Here is a 13,096-nt window from a genome sequence, read left to right as displayed (position 1 = left end):
AAATGTGAAGTCCAGTGCTTCGCTGACAATGTCCTGATATTTTAGGCTCTAGCTATCCTTTTTGGCACTGTTTTCTCATTCTTTTATACAGCGTATAATAATTATGGCCTTGTATGATAAAAAGATGAATATACTTCCTGTTTGGTTCTTAGAACTCAGAAGACACATGGTATGTGTAAAAGGAAGTACAGGGTTTTATTAATGTCTTTTGAAAATATATTTTTTTAAAAGATCCTGTGGCTGCAGTCGATGAAATGCGTGGACCACTGCAGCTGTCAGTTCCAAGACTATGGGCTATATTTATACTTCAGCCGAGGAAATATTTCTTTAAAATGAGTGTATGGATAGTTTAAAATGAAATAGTCATTGATGTGAGGGTTGCAGAACCTAAACATGTGAAGAATTTACAGATTGCCATATGTGAATTAATCCTTGGTAACTGTTCATGTATGTAGTAGTGCACTGCAGCAAATAATGGAAGGTAAATCCAAGACATTTTAGTGTATTTTAGCATGAAATTCTGCATAGTTGTAATGTTTTGCTTCCTGAAGATTACATTTTATTTACCAGAAAACAGGGCATTAGCTTTTGAAATATTAGGCTGTCACTGCGTTCAAACTGTATAGAAAATAAGCGCGTTCAAACTGTATAGAAAATAAGCTCCCTTTTTCTTTTCTAGGGTATATTTCAGAAATCGCTGGGTGAAGACTGTCCACCCAGTTGTGCATCAGTACTGTTTGATTTCAAGCACGCATTCCACCTTTCAGATGCCCCAGAAAGAAGACATTCTTAAGCAACGCGTAGTAGTTGTTACTTTAAATACATCACAGTATCTATGTCAACTGGATCTTGAACCAGGTAAGATAATTTCTAAACAAGAAGTGTCTGTGCTTGAGGATTACCTTCCTCTTACCAGTATCATCAGTTCCTTACCCAGTTCTTTGAACTGTTGAAGAATATAGCAATGATCGTCTTGAAATGGTTGCCTTTTTTTTAATGAATAGATGTTTATTACAGAGCTGTAAGCTGCTGGCATTCAAGTTAACCTTTTGCTTATTCTGTTTCTTCTTTATTTAAAAAAAAATATTAAATCAAGAAGCAGTACTATGATCTGGTATTTCTGAGATCCAAGAGGGAAAATTCCGTTTGAGATTCTGACTTTGCATATTATGTTCATTAAGATCATACTCAGTGGAGCATGTAAGCATAAATACACACAAAGAGCTTTTTTCTTGTTTTGTGAATTGTGTAGCTTTGCAAACAACTCCCACACATGCAAGCCCCATGGTATGTTAATGGGATACTTCTAGAGTTGTTTTCTAAACTGAAATACATTAGACTGACTTTTTTGAGGCAGAAGCTGCTTAGGGTTTATTGTTTTCTTGATCTCTAAATGAAATCCATTTGCTTTTTGGAGAAAGTGGAATTTCCTTGCAGAAGATGTTACGGTTAGGTTTTTTATGGCTACATTTAGGCATTTGTTGCAATAGAGAAAGCTAATATGGAATTTATGGTAAATATTTCCAGGTCTTTAGATGGAAGTAACTGCTTTGTTTGGCTGTGAGCTGTGTACAGTCATGCCATAGTAATGTGTGTGCAGCTGTATGAAAGTAATCTTTTCCAAAGAAAATTGCTACATTTTTATGTATGTAATCTTAATTGGATGGTACACAAAGTCCTCTAATAGTTGGTGCTAAACCTTAATATATATATATATCAATGTATAAAGCCACTTCTCTTCTATACCTGTCCTGAATTTACATTTCATAACATGTAAGTCTGCTGTGGCCCAGGGTTTTTTCAAGTGCATGTTATCCAGTGCATAGATTCCCACCCACCCGCCAAACGTTTTGGTCCAATATTATCATGAGATTGAATGTAAATTTTCCTTCAACTTCTGTCCCTTTTTTTCTCCCCAACATTCCTTAAAGCCCATAACCAGCAAAGTGCTCAGGTATGTGTGCAATTTTAATGGGAAATATAGTATATAAAATAGTTAATAAGACTGATGTACATGAGGAAGTCCTTTTTGTTGTTGTTGTCCAAAGCTCTTCAAGCCTCATGGTGATGGAAAGATTTCCAGGTTTGAGAAACCTCCTGAGGCAGGTTTGCCAAGAGACAGTTCCTCTTGGTATAAGGAAAGCTCAGATAAGTTTAACTTGACATGTATCAGCAGAAGGAGGCAGATCTGTGGGCTACTGCTGATGTCACTAGCAGTGAGTTCACCACTGTTGGCCATTTGGGTTTGAAAATTGTTTGTGTGGTTTCTAGTAGTTGCTAGAAATTAATTTGTGTAAGCCATACTGAATTTTTTCTGGTTTTGGTTGCTACCAGAATACAGAACTTTCAGTACAAATTCTTGTATTGTTATCACTTTTTATTTTATCATATTTCAAGTTTAATTTATTTGCTGATCTCTCTGTTTCACAGGGTTTTTTACACACATTCTGTTAGATGAAGCTGCGCAAGCTATGGAGTGTGAAACTATTATGCCTCTAGCATTAGCTAATAAAAACACAAGAATTGTCTTGGCTGGAGACCATATGCAAGTAAGAGCTATATAATTTTTGCATGTATAGTGTGTATATATAATATTTGTATTTATGTATTTCAGTTATTTACCTGCTCCAAATTTCTGTGGTATATGAATACCTCATAATATCTAATGTAGACTCGTAGTATTTCTGCTAAGCGAGAATATGCTGTTGTCCCCATCTTAAGTAAGGGAACTGAGGCAAAAAGCACATGAGTTGTCCAAGTTTCATAGGAAATCTGCGATAGAACAGACTTGGGCCTGCTCAACCACTGAACTATATGCAGATAAAATTTCATTTTGATGAGGGACACGCATAAATTCTACTGGTCATATAATAGAGGGGGAAGCCAAGGAAAATTTAAGGGATGTTATATGCATAAGATATGGAGTATCAGGGTAGGAGTTTCTTCTGCTTTTTATGACTGGTGTTCCTTGTTGCTTTTTGAAAGAATTGAAGAATACAGAGAATGTGTATGATGATTTAGACAACTTTTCTATTTTTATTAGAAGCCACATAATCTGGTAAGGATTTGAACAAGTCAGAAATAGGAAACTGAAACTAACCAGTACCTTTATGTTACTGTGACGTGTCTAGCAATTGCTTGGTTTAAAGAGTTTAGAAGAGTTTCAAGTGCTGGTTATGCATGTAACTTTACAGCCTTGTAGGCACGAGAAATCATGCTTGGACACGTCAACTTTACTTGCTTTGTTGATTTAGGCCAGATGTTATTTGTTTTTACAGATTTGCTTTTAATTCTCTTGACATTTCACAATAGCACTAGAGCGGATGTTTGCTTTGGTATAGTACTAAACGTAGTGCGGCCACCTATGATTTAATACTGCTGGATCACTTCAAGTCAGGATAATAGTAATCCCAAGGACTGAGATGGTGCTTTTTAAATACAGAACTCAAAGGTGCTTTTTAGGAGATGGGAGGCTCCTAAATTCTAAATTCGGGCTAGATCTCATCAGCCCAGCAGGATGGCTGGAGTCTTGGCTCGGGCTACACAAGTAAAGAGCTGTTCTATAGCTCAGGTTCTTACAGAAGCTGTTCTATGAGGTATCAAGTATTGACTTTTCTAAAGTTCATATTTATCTGAATTGAAAATAGAACTTAGAATCTGAATCAGATTCGGAATGACAGAAGAGGTTGGCTTAATTTCTACATTTTAAAATTTTATTTTAAAAATCTTTTTTCATCCTCTTGGGCTCTGTTTTTCCTGCTGTAGTAGATGACGGCTTTGTTGTTAAACAAGCCCACTATTATTTTAATGTAACAGTAACTAGGTCACTTGGGTTTCAGTTTTTCAAATGACTTTCTATTTAACTTTTTTGAATTGTGTTACAAATTCCTGTATTTTCTGATTTGTACTACTTTTGGTAGTAACTGTAAAGTGATTGTCAGAGTAGTGGTGTAACGTCATTCAAAACACAGGTTTGGGAGTGGTTTTTGGTTGTAGTTTTTTGGTGGGTTTTTTTTGTTTTTGTTTTTTTTTTTTGTTAAACAGCTCTCTGCTTTGAGTTATTCATCTTGGCAAGCCACAAAGAAAAGCTCAGGTATAAGGGTTCTTCTCTCCTCTATACATAGTTACTGAATGTTTTATTATTCCTTTAAGAGCATGCTGGTCTCTTGCCACTTTTGCAGTAGAAATGGGCATTTCTGTGGAATAGCCATGGTATATTCTTCCAGCTATGAATGTACAGTAAAAGTAAGGTTTCATTTTTGTTGTGATGCAAAATACGTATGTTGGGAGCATGACATTCCAAGTCCACATATTTAGTTACATTTTCTTTGTATGTGTGTGTCTATTACAGCTCAGTCCTTTTGTCTACAGTGAATTTGCCAGGGAAAGAAACCTTCATGTTTCATTGCTTGATCGGCTCTATGAGCACTACCCCGCAGAATTTCCATGCAGGATCTTGCTGTGTGAGAACTATCGCTCCCATGAAGCTATCATCAAGTAGGTGTGAACTTTTTCACTGTATCATGTGCTGCTTTGACTGGTGTGAGTGAACAAAAACGACTCTTCAGCCAAGCACAGCTGAATGAAGAGAGAAGCGCTGTGTGTTTCTGTAATGAAATCGTAGTTGTTTCCAAAGTTAATTAGTACAGTAATTCTTTGTTACTAAGTTGAAATTCAGTGTCCTAAAACAGATGCCAGGGGTTCAGTTAGGTGTATGACAGACCTCTCCATCAGGTGGGGGTGCTTTGGCTGCAAGATTGGCACAGTAAGCCAAAGAAGAGCTAACTTTCCCTTTTTAACCATTATCCAGTACATTATATAGGGTCTGTGTTTGTTTAAACTGTTTCAGAGTTTTAGAATTACTAGGGTGGATTATCTTGGAATAGTAAGCTATGTGCAATGTAAGGAACGTGTGGATGTACAGCTACGAACAGATAAAAAATAAGTCAAGTTTTGGGCATGCTTCTGTTCTGTTGTCTTCTTTTATTACTTCTTGTAAGACACATTAATCAGTAGGTTTGCATTTTTATGGTATGATAAACTAATGGCTGCTAGTGTAATGAACTCATCCATGAGCAGTGCTGGAAAGAATCAGTGCAGTCATGGGGAAAAATGCTAAAGTTTAAATTCTAGCTCGGATATGTACTGAGGAATGTTATGTTGGTATCCCGTCATACTAATTAGGTTATCACTGTGTTCAAAGCAATAGCAGAAGTATTTAAGCGCTCTGGGGAATCAGAAGTGAGAATGTAACATATTTTGTTATACAGCTTGATCTGTCTTCATTTTACAGACCTTGTAATTATAGACTGAGTGATGCTAAATTTCTTACATGTTTCTTGAAATTGTAAGTTTGAAATGAGAGAGAATCTCAATAGCAAGAGATCGTTTCAGCTTTTGGTTAGAGATCACTTCCATGAAGTTTGACTCAGAAAAATCATGAAAATTCACTTCAGCAGTTGGAGTTCAGGCAGTACATTCCTAGAAGGATCCACTGTGTTGAGCACTGAGACAGGAATTGCAGAAATACCGCTGGGGCTACTCATCTGTCTAGTGAAAGTCCAGTGTGCCCAGTTGCACTAGAAAGTGTTGCTGTGTGAAGTGGAACCTGCGAAATACTCTGATGGTGGTCCATTTAGGATATTGTCTCAAGTCTACTTTTTTTTTTTTTTTTAATAATGTGGAATTTCCCCTGACAAATGGGACCACGGCATTTAAGACAGAAGTAAGTTTAGGAGGGTGGTTCGTGGTGGGCTCATTGAGCATACCTACCTAACTGAAGTAGAGACCACAAGAAATGAAGGAAAGAACAAGCCATTAGTTTAGCCTGACTTTGGAGCGGTGATTGGAAAAAACAGTCCTTGTAGAAAGGGTGTTTTATTGTTTAATGAGAACTCAGTACTAAGAATTAATTTGCGGAAGAAATCGTTTGTTTTGCTCATTGGCAGCTGTGGAGTGCTGCAACTCAGTCCACAGAAAAGATGTGTATTCCTCAGGATTGTTGAGCGTAAGCCGGTTCTGGTCAATAGTGGGCTGCAGTTTGATGGTGATTTGGTAGCAGACTGATTTCTTTAGCTTCTCCACGACCAGTTATTTACATCTTGAGCTACAATAGTTGTAAGCCGGGAAGAACTAGGTGGGCGCATGCCTGCACGGTCTCCCGCTTTTGTCACCTTCATGTCAGGCTGTATTCGTGTTACTGCATTCACAGAGTTGGACCTGAAGAACATTAAGGTCAGAGGCTAAGCATTCAAAAGTTAGATTATACCAGAATTCACTAATTAATGAAAACCAGTACATTGGTTTAGCGCTATTGCGCATGCAAATAGTATACAGTACTTACAGTACTACCAATAGTAACCTGCAGTCTCTGCTTGCTGGTTTTTTGTCTCGTTCGATTCAGTTTGTCTTCTTCCCTCCTGCTTTTCCCCGTGAAAGTAGTTCTTGCCTCATTTCTTTTTCATTTCAAGCCAGCTTCTGTAATGCCTGCTGCCAGCAGAGGAAGCATGTTCTCGTCGTGTTTCTGATGACTGGCAACACAGATTGGGCTGGAGCAGAAGTCACAGAGGAAAAGCTGGCTTGAAAGCTGAACGCTTGGCCTGCCTTGTGCTCAGCAGGCGCGAAATCTTTAGTAAATTTATCTTCCAAGTTCAATGGCTCTTAAATGACGTAAGCAGGCTCATTGTCCAGCCAGCCTGAGCAATAACCAGTGCCAGACAGCAAGTGTTCCTTATGCCCAGCTTCAAGTCACCAGAACTTCTGAGTGAAACATTAGTGAGAATGTTAGTAACTTTGAGCTTTAGATTAGAAGAAAATACTGCCTTTGTAGACAAAGTGTTGAAAAAACATATTTTTAGTGCCTTCTGCTCGTCTGCAGTATGGAAATAGCAGTTCAGAGAAATCACTTGAACATGCCAAGTAGTAATCAGTGGTTCGATGTTCCTTATGAAGTATTTTGTGATTGCATATTTTATCAGTGAGATTTGCATATTTTATCAGTGAACTCATATGTAGACTCCACATTTTATTCTGTTTTGCCTTGTTACAGTTATACATCCGAACTTTTCTATGAAGGTAAATTGATGGCAAGTGGAAAGCAGCCAGCACACAAAGATTTCTACCCTTTGACTTTCTTCACAGCACGCGGAGAAGATGTGCAAGAAAAAAATAGTACAGCTTTTTACAATAATGCAGAGGTAACTCTTCTTTGGCTTTATTCTTGATGGTTTTCTTAAAGCTCCCCTCCCCCCAAATTTATTGGTTTCTGCTCAGTGTAGGTGGAAGATGTAACCTGTCCTCTACTAGGGAGGGGAACATGGACTTTGCTGAACATGAAGGAGTGAATATTGCAATTGTAGTAAACATTTCCACTAATTTATTTTATTTTTTTCTTTGCAAATTATATGCTGCATATAGTTCTCTTGGGCTCATTCTTCAGGTTGTCTTTCTGATGGTTTCTGTGACATTCTGATGGATGTATCTTAGCAACTGAGAGTAACTGCAATTTGAAGTAAAACTTAGATTTCTTTGACTGTTGTAGAAATGTTCCCACTCAGTCCTCTGGAGTAACATTTCATATTTGCTGTAATATGTTTAGGATCAGTGTCTAACTGATCATGTGCAGATGAGATATTTTTTTTTTTGTAGGTGACAGCTTAAGCTTGTTCTCAGTATGTTTGTTTCACAGAGGTTTATTTGTATTCTTCAAAAATTACTTTCATTCTCATTCCTTCCCTTGAGTTAAACCCTCCCCCCCAGCCCAAACCAAACAAAAACACATGCACACACCCCCCGATGCCCCTGTCCACACCAGACACACACCCCCATCCCAGCTTGGTAATACTTTTTATAGCAGAAGATGCCTTTTTCCAGTCACCTTGAGTTAGGGGAGGGTTGACCCAGCTCCCTTCTGCCCGCCCCCACCGAAAAGATGTCTTAAGAAATATCCTTGACATTTAAAGAAAAACAAAGACATAGCAGTCATTATTTTTTTTTAAACTTAGAGGAATTTTAACTGAAGTTAGGATGCAGTTAACCAGCAGTATTTATTATGAAGCACTGCAGAGCTGCCTGTTTCCCCTTGTTGATCATTGTGCAGTTCATCTGGTGCACAGTTTTTAACCTTTTTGTTGTTATGCTGCACTCGTTATGCATTCTTTGATATATTAAAAGATCTACTTAAGTTAGCAGATCCAATGACTCCTGGACACATGACTGAAAAAAAACTGAAGGCACCTGACTACTTTCATTAATCTACTTGAATTGCTTTGCCGTTTAAAAAAAAGTTGTATAAACCTAAAAATATCTTCAGTGGCCAAGTAACTGTCTGAAAACTGTGAGTCATTAGTAGCTACAGGCAGAAATGAAGGACAACAGCTGCTTAAATACCAACATGAAAAACTGAAATTCAGATGATGAGAGAGATTTTTGCTTTTGACCCTTAATGGACTTTTGCATTGGGGCATCTTATGGTTCATTGATGCCTGTATTAAGTATTAATCTGGAAAATACACTTTCCATTTTTGGCTTTAATTCTAAAATTTTCCTATATGGTGTTAATTCTAAATACATATCCAGCAGCTATATGCTTTCAGAGAAGCTTGCCGAAATACCTGCAAAAGATCTTTTTTTGTGCTTTGGTTTTCATAGACAGTAAAGTTTTTTTCCAGTATCCTTTGTCAGTAGAACTAGCTTTTAAATACAAGAATTTATGTTGCAAAATGTTATATTCAGGATTTTCTCAGAAACAGCCACCTGTTTTCCATACTTTCTGAAAACGTGAAACTATCAAAAAGAAACTGTGACTTTTTAAGGATTAATAGATTTTTTATTTATTTGCTTCCTCCTGATTTTTTTTTAAATTCTTGAGCTTTTCAATACACTGTTCCAGTTCAGATACATTTTTTAAAAATATACACTTAAATGAGAATGTCTGTCATGTAAGTAGATCTTAGATGCTAAGAAGTCAGCATAAACCAACAGACTCTTAGCAGTTAGGAACTACTATGCTTTATAGTATTGTACATACCCATTGTGATTCATATCCCTCCTCACGTTCCTGAAACGTCCATAAAAATCCCTAGAATTCCCGCTTACCGATTCAAAAAAGAGATACTATAAAAGTTGGAAGCATTCCGTTTATTTTTCACACCCCCTTTCTGCAGCCAAAGATAACTGGGTGAGCAGGGAAGAGAAGAAAGTTAGGAATGCTTGAGGTTCTTGTCGGAAAGACTATCTGCCTGGGTTCCATGAAGGGGCTGAGCTTGCATTGTGATGCTGTAGGAAAACTGCGTTCATCAATTATCATGCTTTATATAGCTGGATAAATATTTATTAAATGACATATTGACAGTTTTTGAATGACATGGTGAATGCAAATGTAAAAAAAAGGGGGAACTACAAACCTTTTCTGAATTTATTCAGAAGTACCTTCTGTAGCGCGGTATCAGTTCCGTGTGTTGAAACAGAAGCTGCTGTGCCTGGTGCTTTTTTGGCAGGAGGTAACTTTGAGCCTGTCTCCTCACAGGAGGAGGTTTTCGGGTTTTATTACTCGTTAGTCCTCTCAGGTGGCACGCTTAATAGTATTTTATAGAGATGAGCTAGCAGTTGATGGATAATCTGAAACTCCTCATGGTATCCTTTGGAATGGAACTGATTCTGCTCTGGAGTCATCAAATTCTAATATGACATATATAAAATCCAGAATAAAAATAAAATAATCCTATTTAGGCAGTATATTTACTTCGGAAATTAAATAAACTATGGTAAGAAATGTCCTACTGTGCTTGACATTTTCATAAGAGCATAAGCATGAAAATTAAGGTTATTGATATAATTTCCCTGCTTGTACTTGAAAGGTGACATTTCTGTGAGCAAAGTTTTATATTAAGATTGAAAAAAGGTACTGTATGGTAAATACATTGTTTTAATACATGATATTTTAGAGTATCACTATGAAATGCAAGAGTATTTTTGCTTCTTCAGTAAAACTACGTAATACTCTGTCACGTAAACGTTTTAGAGCTTTAAAAGTCAAATTCGCTTATCAAAGAATGATCTTCGGTGGAGCATACTTTTAAGAATTCTGACTTTCTTTTAAGGTGTTTGAGGTAGTAGAGCGTGTTGAAGAATTAAGAAGAAAATGGCCTGTTGCCTGGGGCAAATTGGATGATGGCAGTATAGGTGTCGTAACACCTTATGCTGATCAAGTGTTCAGAATTCGGGCTGAACTTCGGAAAAAAAGACTGTCTGATGTCAGTGTAGAGAGAGTGCTAAACGTTCAGGGTAAGTAAGAGTTACATGTCTCAAAGATATGCTAAGGAAGTGAAAAGTGTGACTGGTGAAGTTAAGTAAGACTTACTGAAATAATCTTAAAACGATTGGAACAAAAGGAGAGCTGTGATGTAGTCCATAAAAAACGAGGTATCAAAATCAAATTGGCAACTGTGCTGATTATATGTTGCTCCAACATTGGATACCAAAGCAATAAACTTTATTTATTTATCTTTTTTCAAAATTAAGTTCAAGCTTACTTAAAAAAATGAATTGATTTAATGAAAAATTGAAAATGTGAAAACTGCTGGATTTTTATGATGAGTTCCAAGTAAAAATGTAACAAGGCTTTAGCCTTGAAATGTTTTACTGATTTTTGCATTTGTGGAATAGACTGTAAAAAGGAATCCATGAATTTAGGTATGTGATCCTGGAATCACATTGATAACAAGAATTTTGTGTAGGTGTAGCCTGTTGCTAGGTTGCAGTTTTAGTCAGTAATAAACAAAGGAAGATAATAAAGTAGCTGAGTGACAGTGAGTGGTGTGTTCTATCATGGTAGGTACTTGTATATTTGGGAAATTTTGAAATATGATACAAGAATGTCCAGAACTTTTTTTTTTTTTTTTTTAAGGTAGAATAAATAAATCCATCCAAGATCTGTTATCGGCTGACTGGCAACATTGTAAAGATAGCTAGCATTCCAGAAAGTTCTGGAGTGATTAATATCAAGATGAAAAATAAGTTTTTTAAAGAGAAAATATTCTTGTAATAGAATGTGCTATTTATAGTGCATCTTTTAAAATTTTTAAATCTTATTATTCTTGCATAAAGCTATTCATGTGAAGGGTAGCTTCTTCAGAATATCTAGGTGTGAAATCTGGCTGGCAAGTGCAGTGGTCTGATGGTGTTACCAGCAGAAATAGCTACAATTATCTCAGACCTTTGTTTTTTGTTTCCTTTTAGGAAAACAGTTCAGAGTTTTGTTTCTCAGCACAGTACGAACACGGCACACATGCAAACATAAGCAAACACCAATTAAAAGGAAAGAGCAGTTACTGGAGGATTCAACAGAAGACTTGGATTATGGGTTTCTGTCTAATTACAAACTGCTGAACACTGCCATTACAAGAGCACAGTCCTTGGTGGCTGTGGTGGGAGATCCTATTGCTTTATGTTCCATTGGAAGATGCAGGTACTTCATATATGTTTCGTAGTTAATCAAGGCTAAGGATGATAGAAAATGTGTTTATCTGTGACTGATGGATTTAATAAAAAAGATGGATTTTCTTTCAGGTGCCAAATAAGACACAGCATATTTAAACCCTTAAAATAACTGTATAATGAAATTAAAATTCCATACAAATACCACGAAGATGGCAAAGTGTTAGTTGTGTTCCCAGCTCCTGCAGAGGCTTGAATCTGCAGGCGTGATTTCAGCTTGCCCAACGCGTGCTGCTGAAGCTCACCCCTCGGGCAGAGCAGGCAGGTGTAGCCCCGTGCAGACTGAGGAGCGTTGTCGTATGCCGCGGTGGCTCCTGTGGTGCCATCTGCCAGGTCACCGTGGAGCTGGAAGCATGCAGTTGTGCAAGGGCCACCCTGTCCCCCGATTAGTAAGTCTTGCTCACAGGGAAGAGAGGGGACATTTTGTTTTCAATGATAGTGAAGAAAACCACTCCAGACGAGAGGCAGAGCGTTTTAGTATCCTCTGTGGGTGGACAAGTCTGGCTTTTTTTGTTGCTTTTTTGGGTTTGGTTTGTTCTGGTTTTACCTTCTTATCCAGAGTCACCACATGTAACAGCCTACAGAGAAAAAGTGTGAGATATCCACCACCTGGTCGTTGATAAACTGTCTTTTAATGTATATATAGTTGCTCTAGTTTTTACTTGACAGTAACAATTGAAGAAGCTTCATTTTATTTTCTAGTGGTTTTGTTAATATGCCTGTTATAATTTTATTATTTTATCTATAAATAAAAGTAATATATAATTTGGAATTAAAAATTGTGACGTAATGTAGTATTGTGAAGTTGAATATTATGGCAGTTGTATGAGAGTAGAAGACTTGAAAACCATTATTTGTGTTTTTATGTGTCTTCATGATATTAGGGAAAAACTCATTAAGATTTGAGTGAATTTACTTTTTATAGACCTAAATGAAGAAATGTGAAAAATGCTAAGAGATGTAAACACTGATGTTAAGGATACCAAGTTGTTGGTCTTCAAAGGTTTCTTCTTTGATGGAAGAGCTGAAATTTTGGGATGATCAGAGATAAACCCTGAGGCTTATTTCTCGAAGAGAGGAAATGCTGCACTGACTACATTATTAAAATAAAGCTAAAAATATGTGTTAGTTGTTTTATCTATGTTGTGTTCTACTTTCCTGAGCAGTATTCATCTACTGTATTGAAAATGGATGCGGTTTTCAAAGATTAGGATTGAAAACCCAAATGGAAACCAAACTTTTGATATGAAATGTGACCTGAATTCAACCACATACCTGCTGGGGACGTCACAAGCATCCATACATTAACACAGTGATTGGCTCTAAACTGCTAATAACTTCTTATTAAAAGAGAAGTAATGGCTGTGGTTTTATTTTACTTTTCCCATTACCTGCCTGGTTTTCTTTTTAGACACGATCTGGTTTATGTAACTGATGAGAAGGAGCTCTGTGCCTCCCGAGCACTTGATCCATAAATGATGTCTGTTACAGTCTGCTGGTAACAGTCTCTAGTCCATCATGATGCTTACGCTGCAGAGATTCATGACTAGCTGTAGAGGTTGCCGTGCTGTGCTGACGGAGGTTTCTCTTACCACTTGTT

The 13,096-nt window shown here is 37.1% G+C and overlaps 1 protein-coding gene across 4 annotated transcripts in view; it reads left to right on the top strand.

Moving 5' to 3' along the window:
* The window catches only part of HELZ (helicase with zinc finger), a 91,479-nt gene that overhangs the window by 55,337 nt on the left and 23,046 nt on the right, over positions 1-13,096 (top strand). For all 4 annotated transcript variants that reach the window (XM_056333231.1, XM_056333156.1, XM_056333067.1 and 1 more), the window contains 6 exons: positions 680-858; positions 2,431-2,549; positions 4,352-4,497; positions 7,049-7,196; positions 10,101-10,284; positions 11,239-11,467. In XM_056333231.1, the coding sequence (XP_056189206.1) occupies positions 680-858; positions 2,431-2,549; positions 4,352-4,497; positions 7,049-7,196; positions 10,101-10,284; positions 11,239-11,467 (1,005 nt within the window). The remainder of the gene's footprint in view (positions 1-679; positions 859-2,430; positions 2,550-4,351; positions 4,498-7,048; positions 7,197-10,100; positions 10,285-11,238; positions 11,468-13,096) is intronic.

The sequence above is a fragment of the Falco biarmicus genome, chromosome 1 (genome assembly GCF_023638135.1).
Source record: "Falco biarmicus isolate bFalBia1 chromosome 1, bFalBia1.pri, whole genome shotgun sequence".
Lineage (NCBI taxonomy): Eukaryota > Metazoa > Chordata > Aves > Falconiformes > Falconidae > Falco > Falco biarmicus.
Note: the sequence above shows the minus strand (reverse complement) of the source record. Positions and strands in the feature narration are given on the sequence as shown.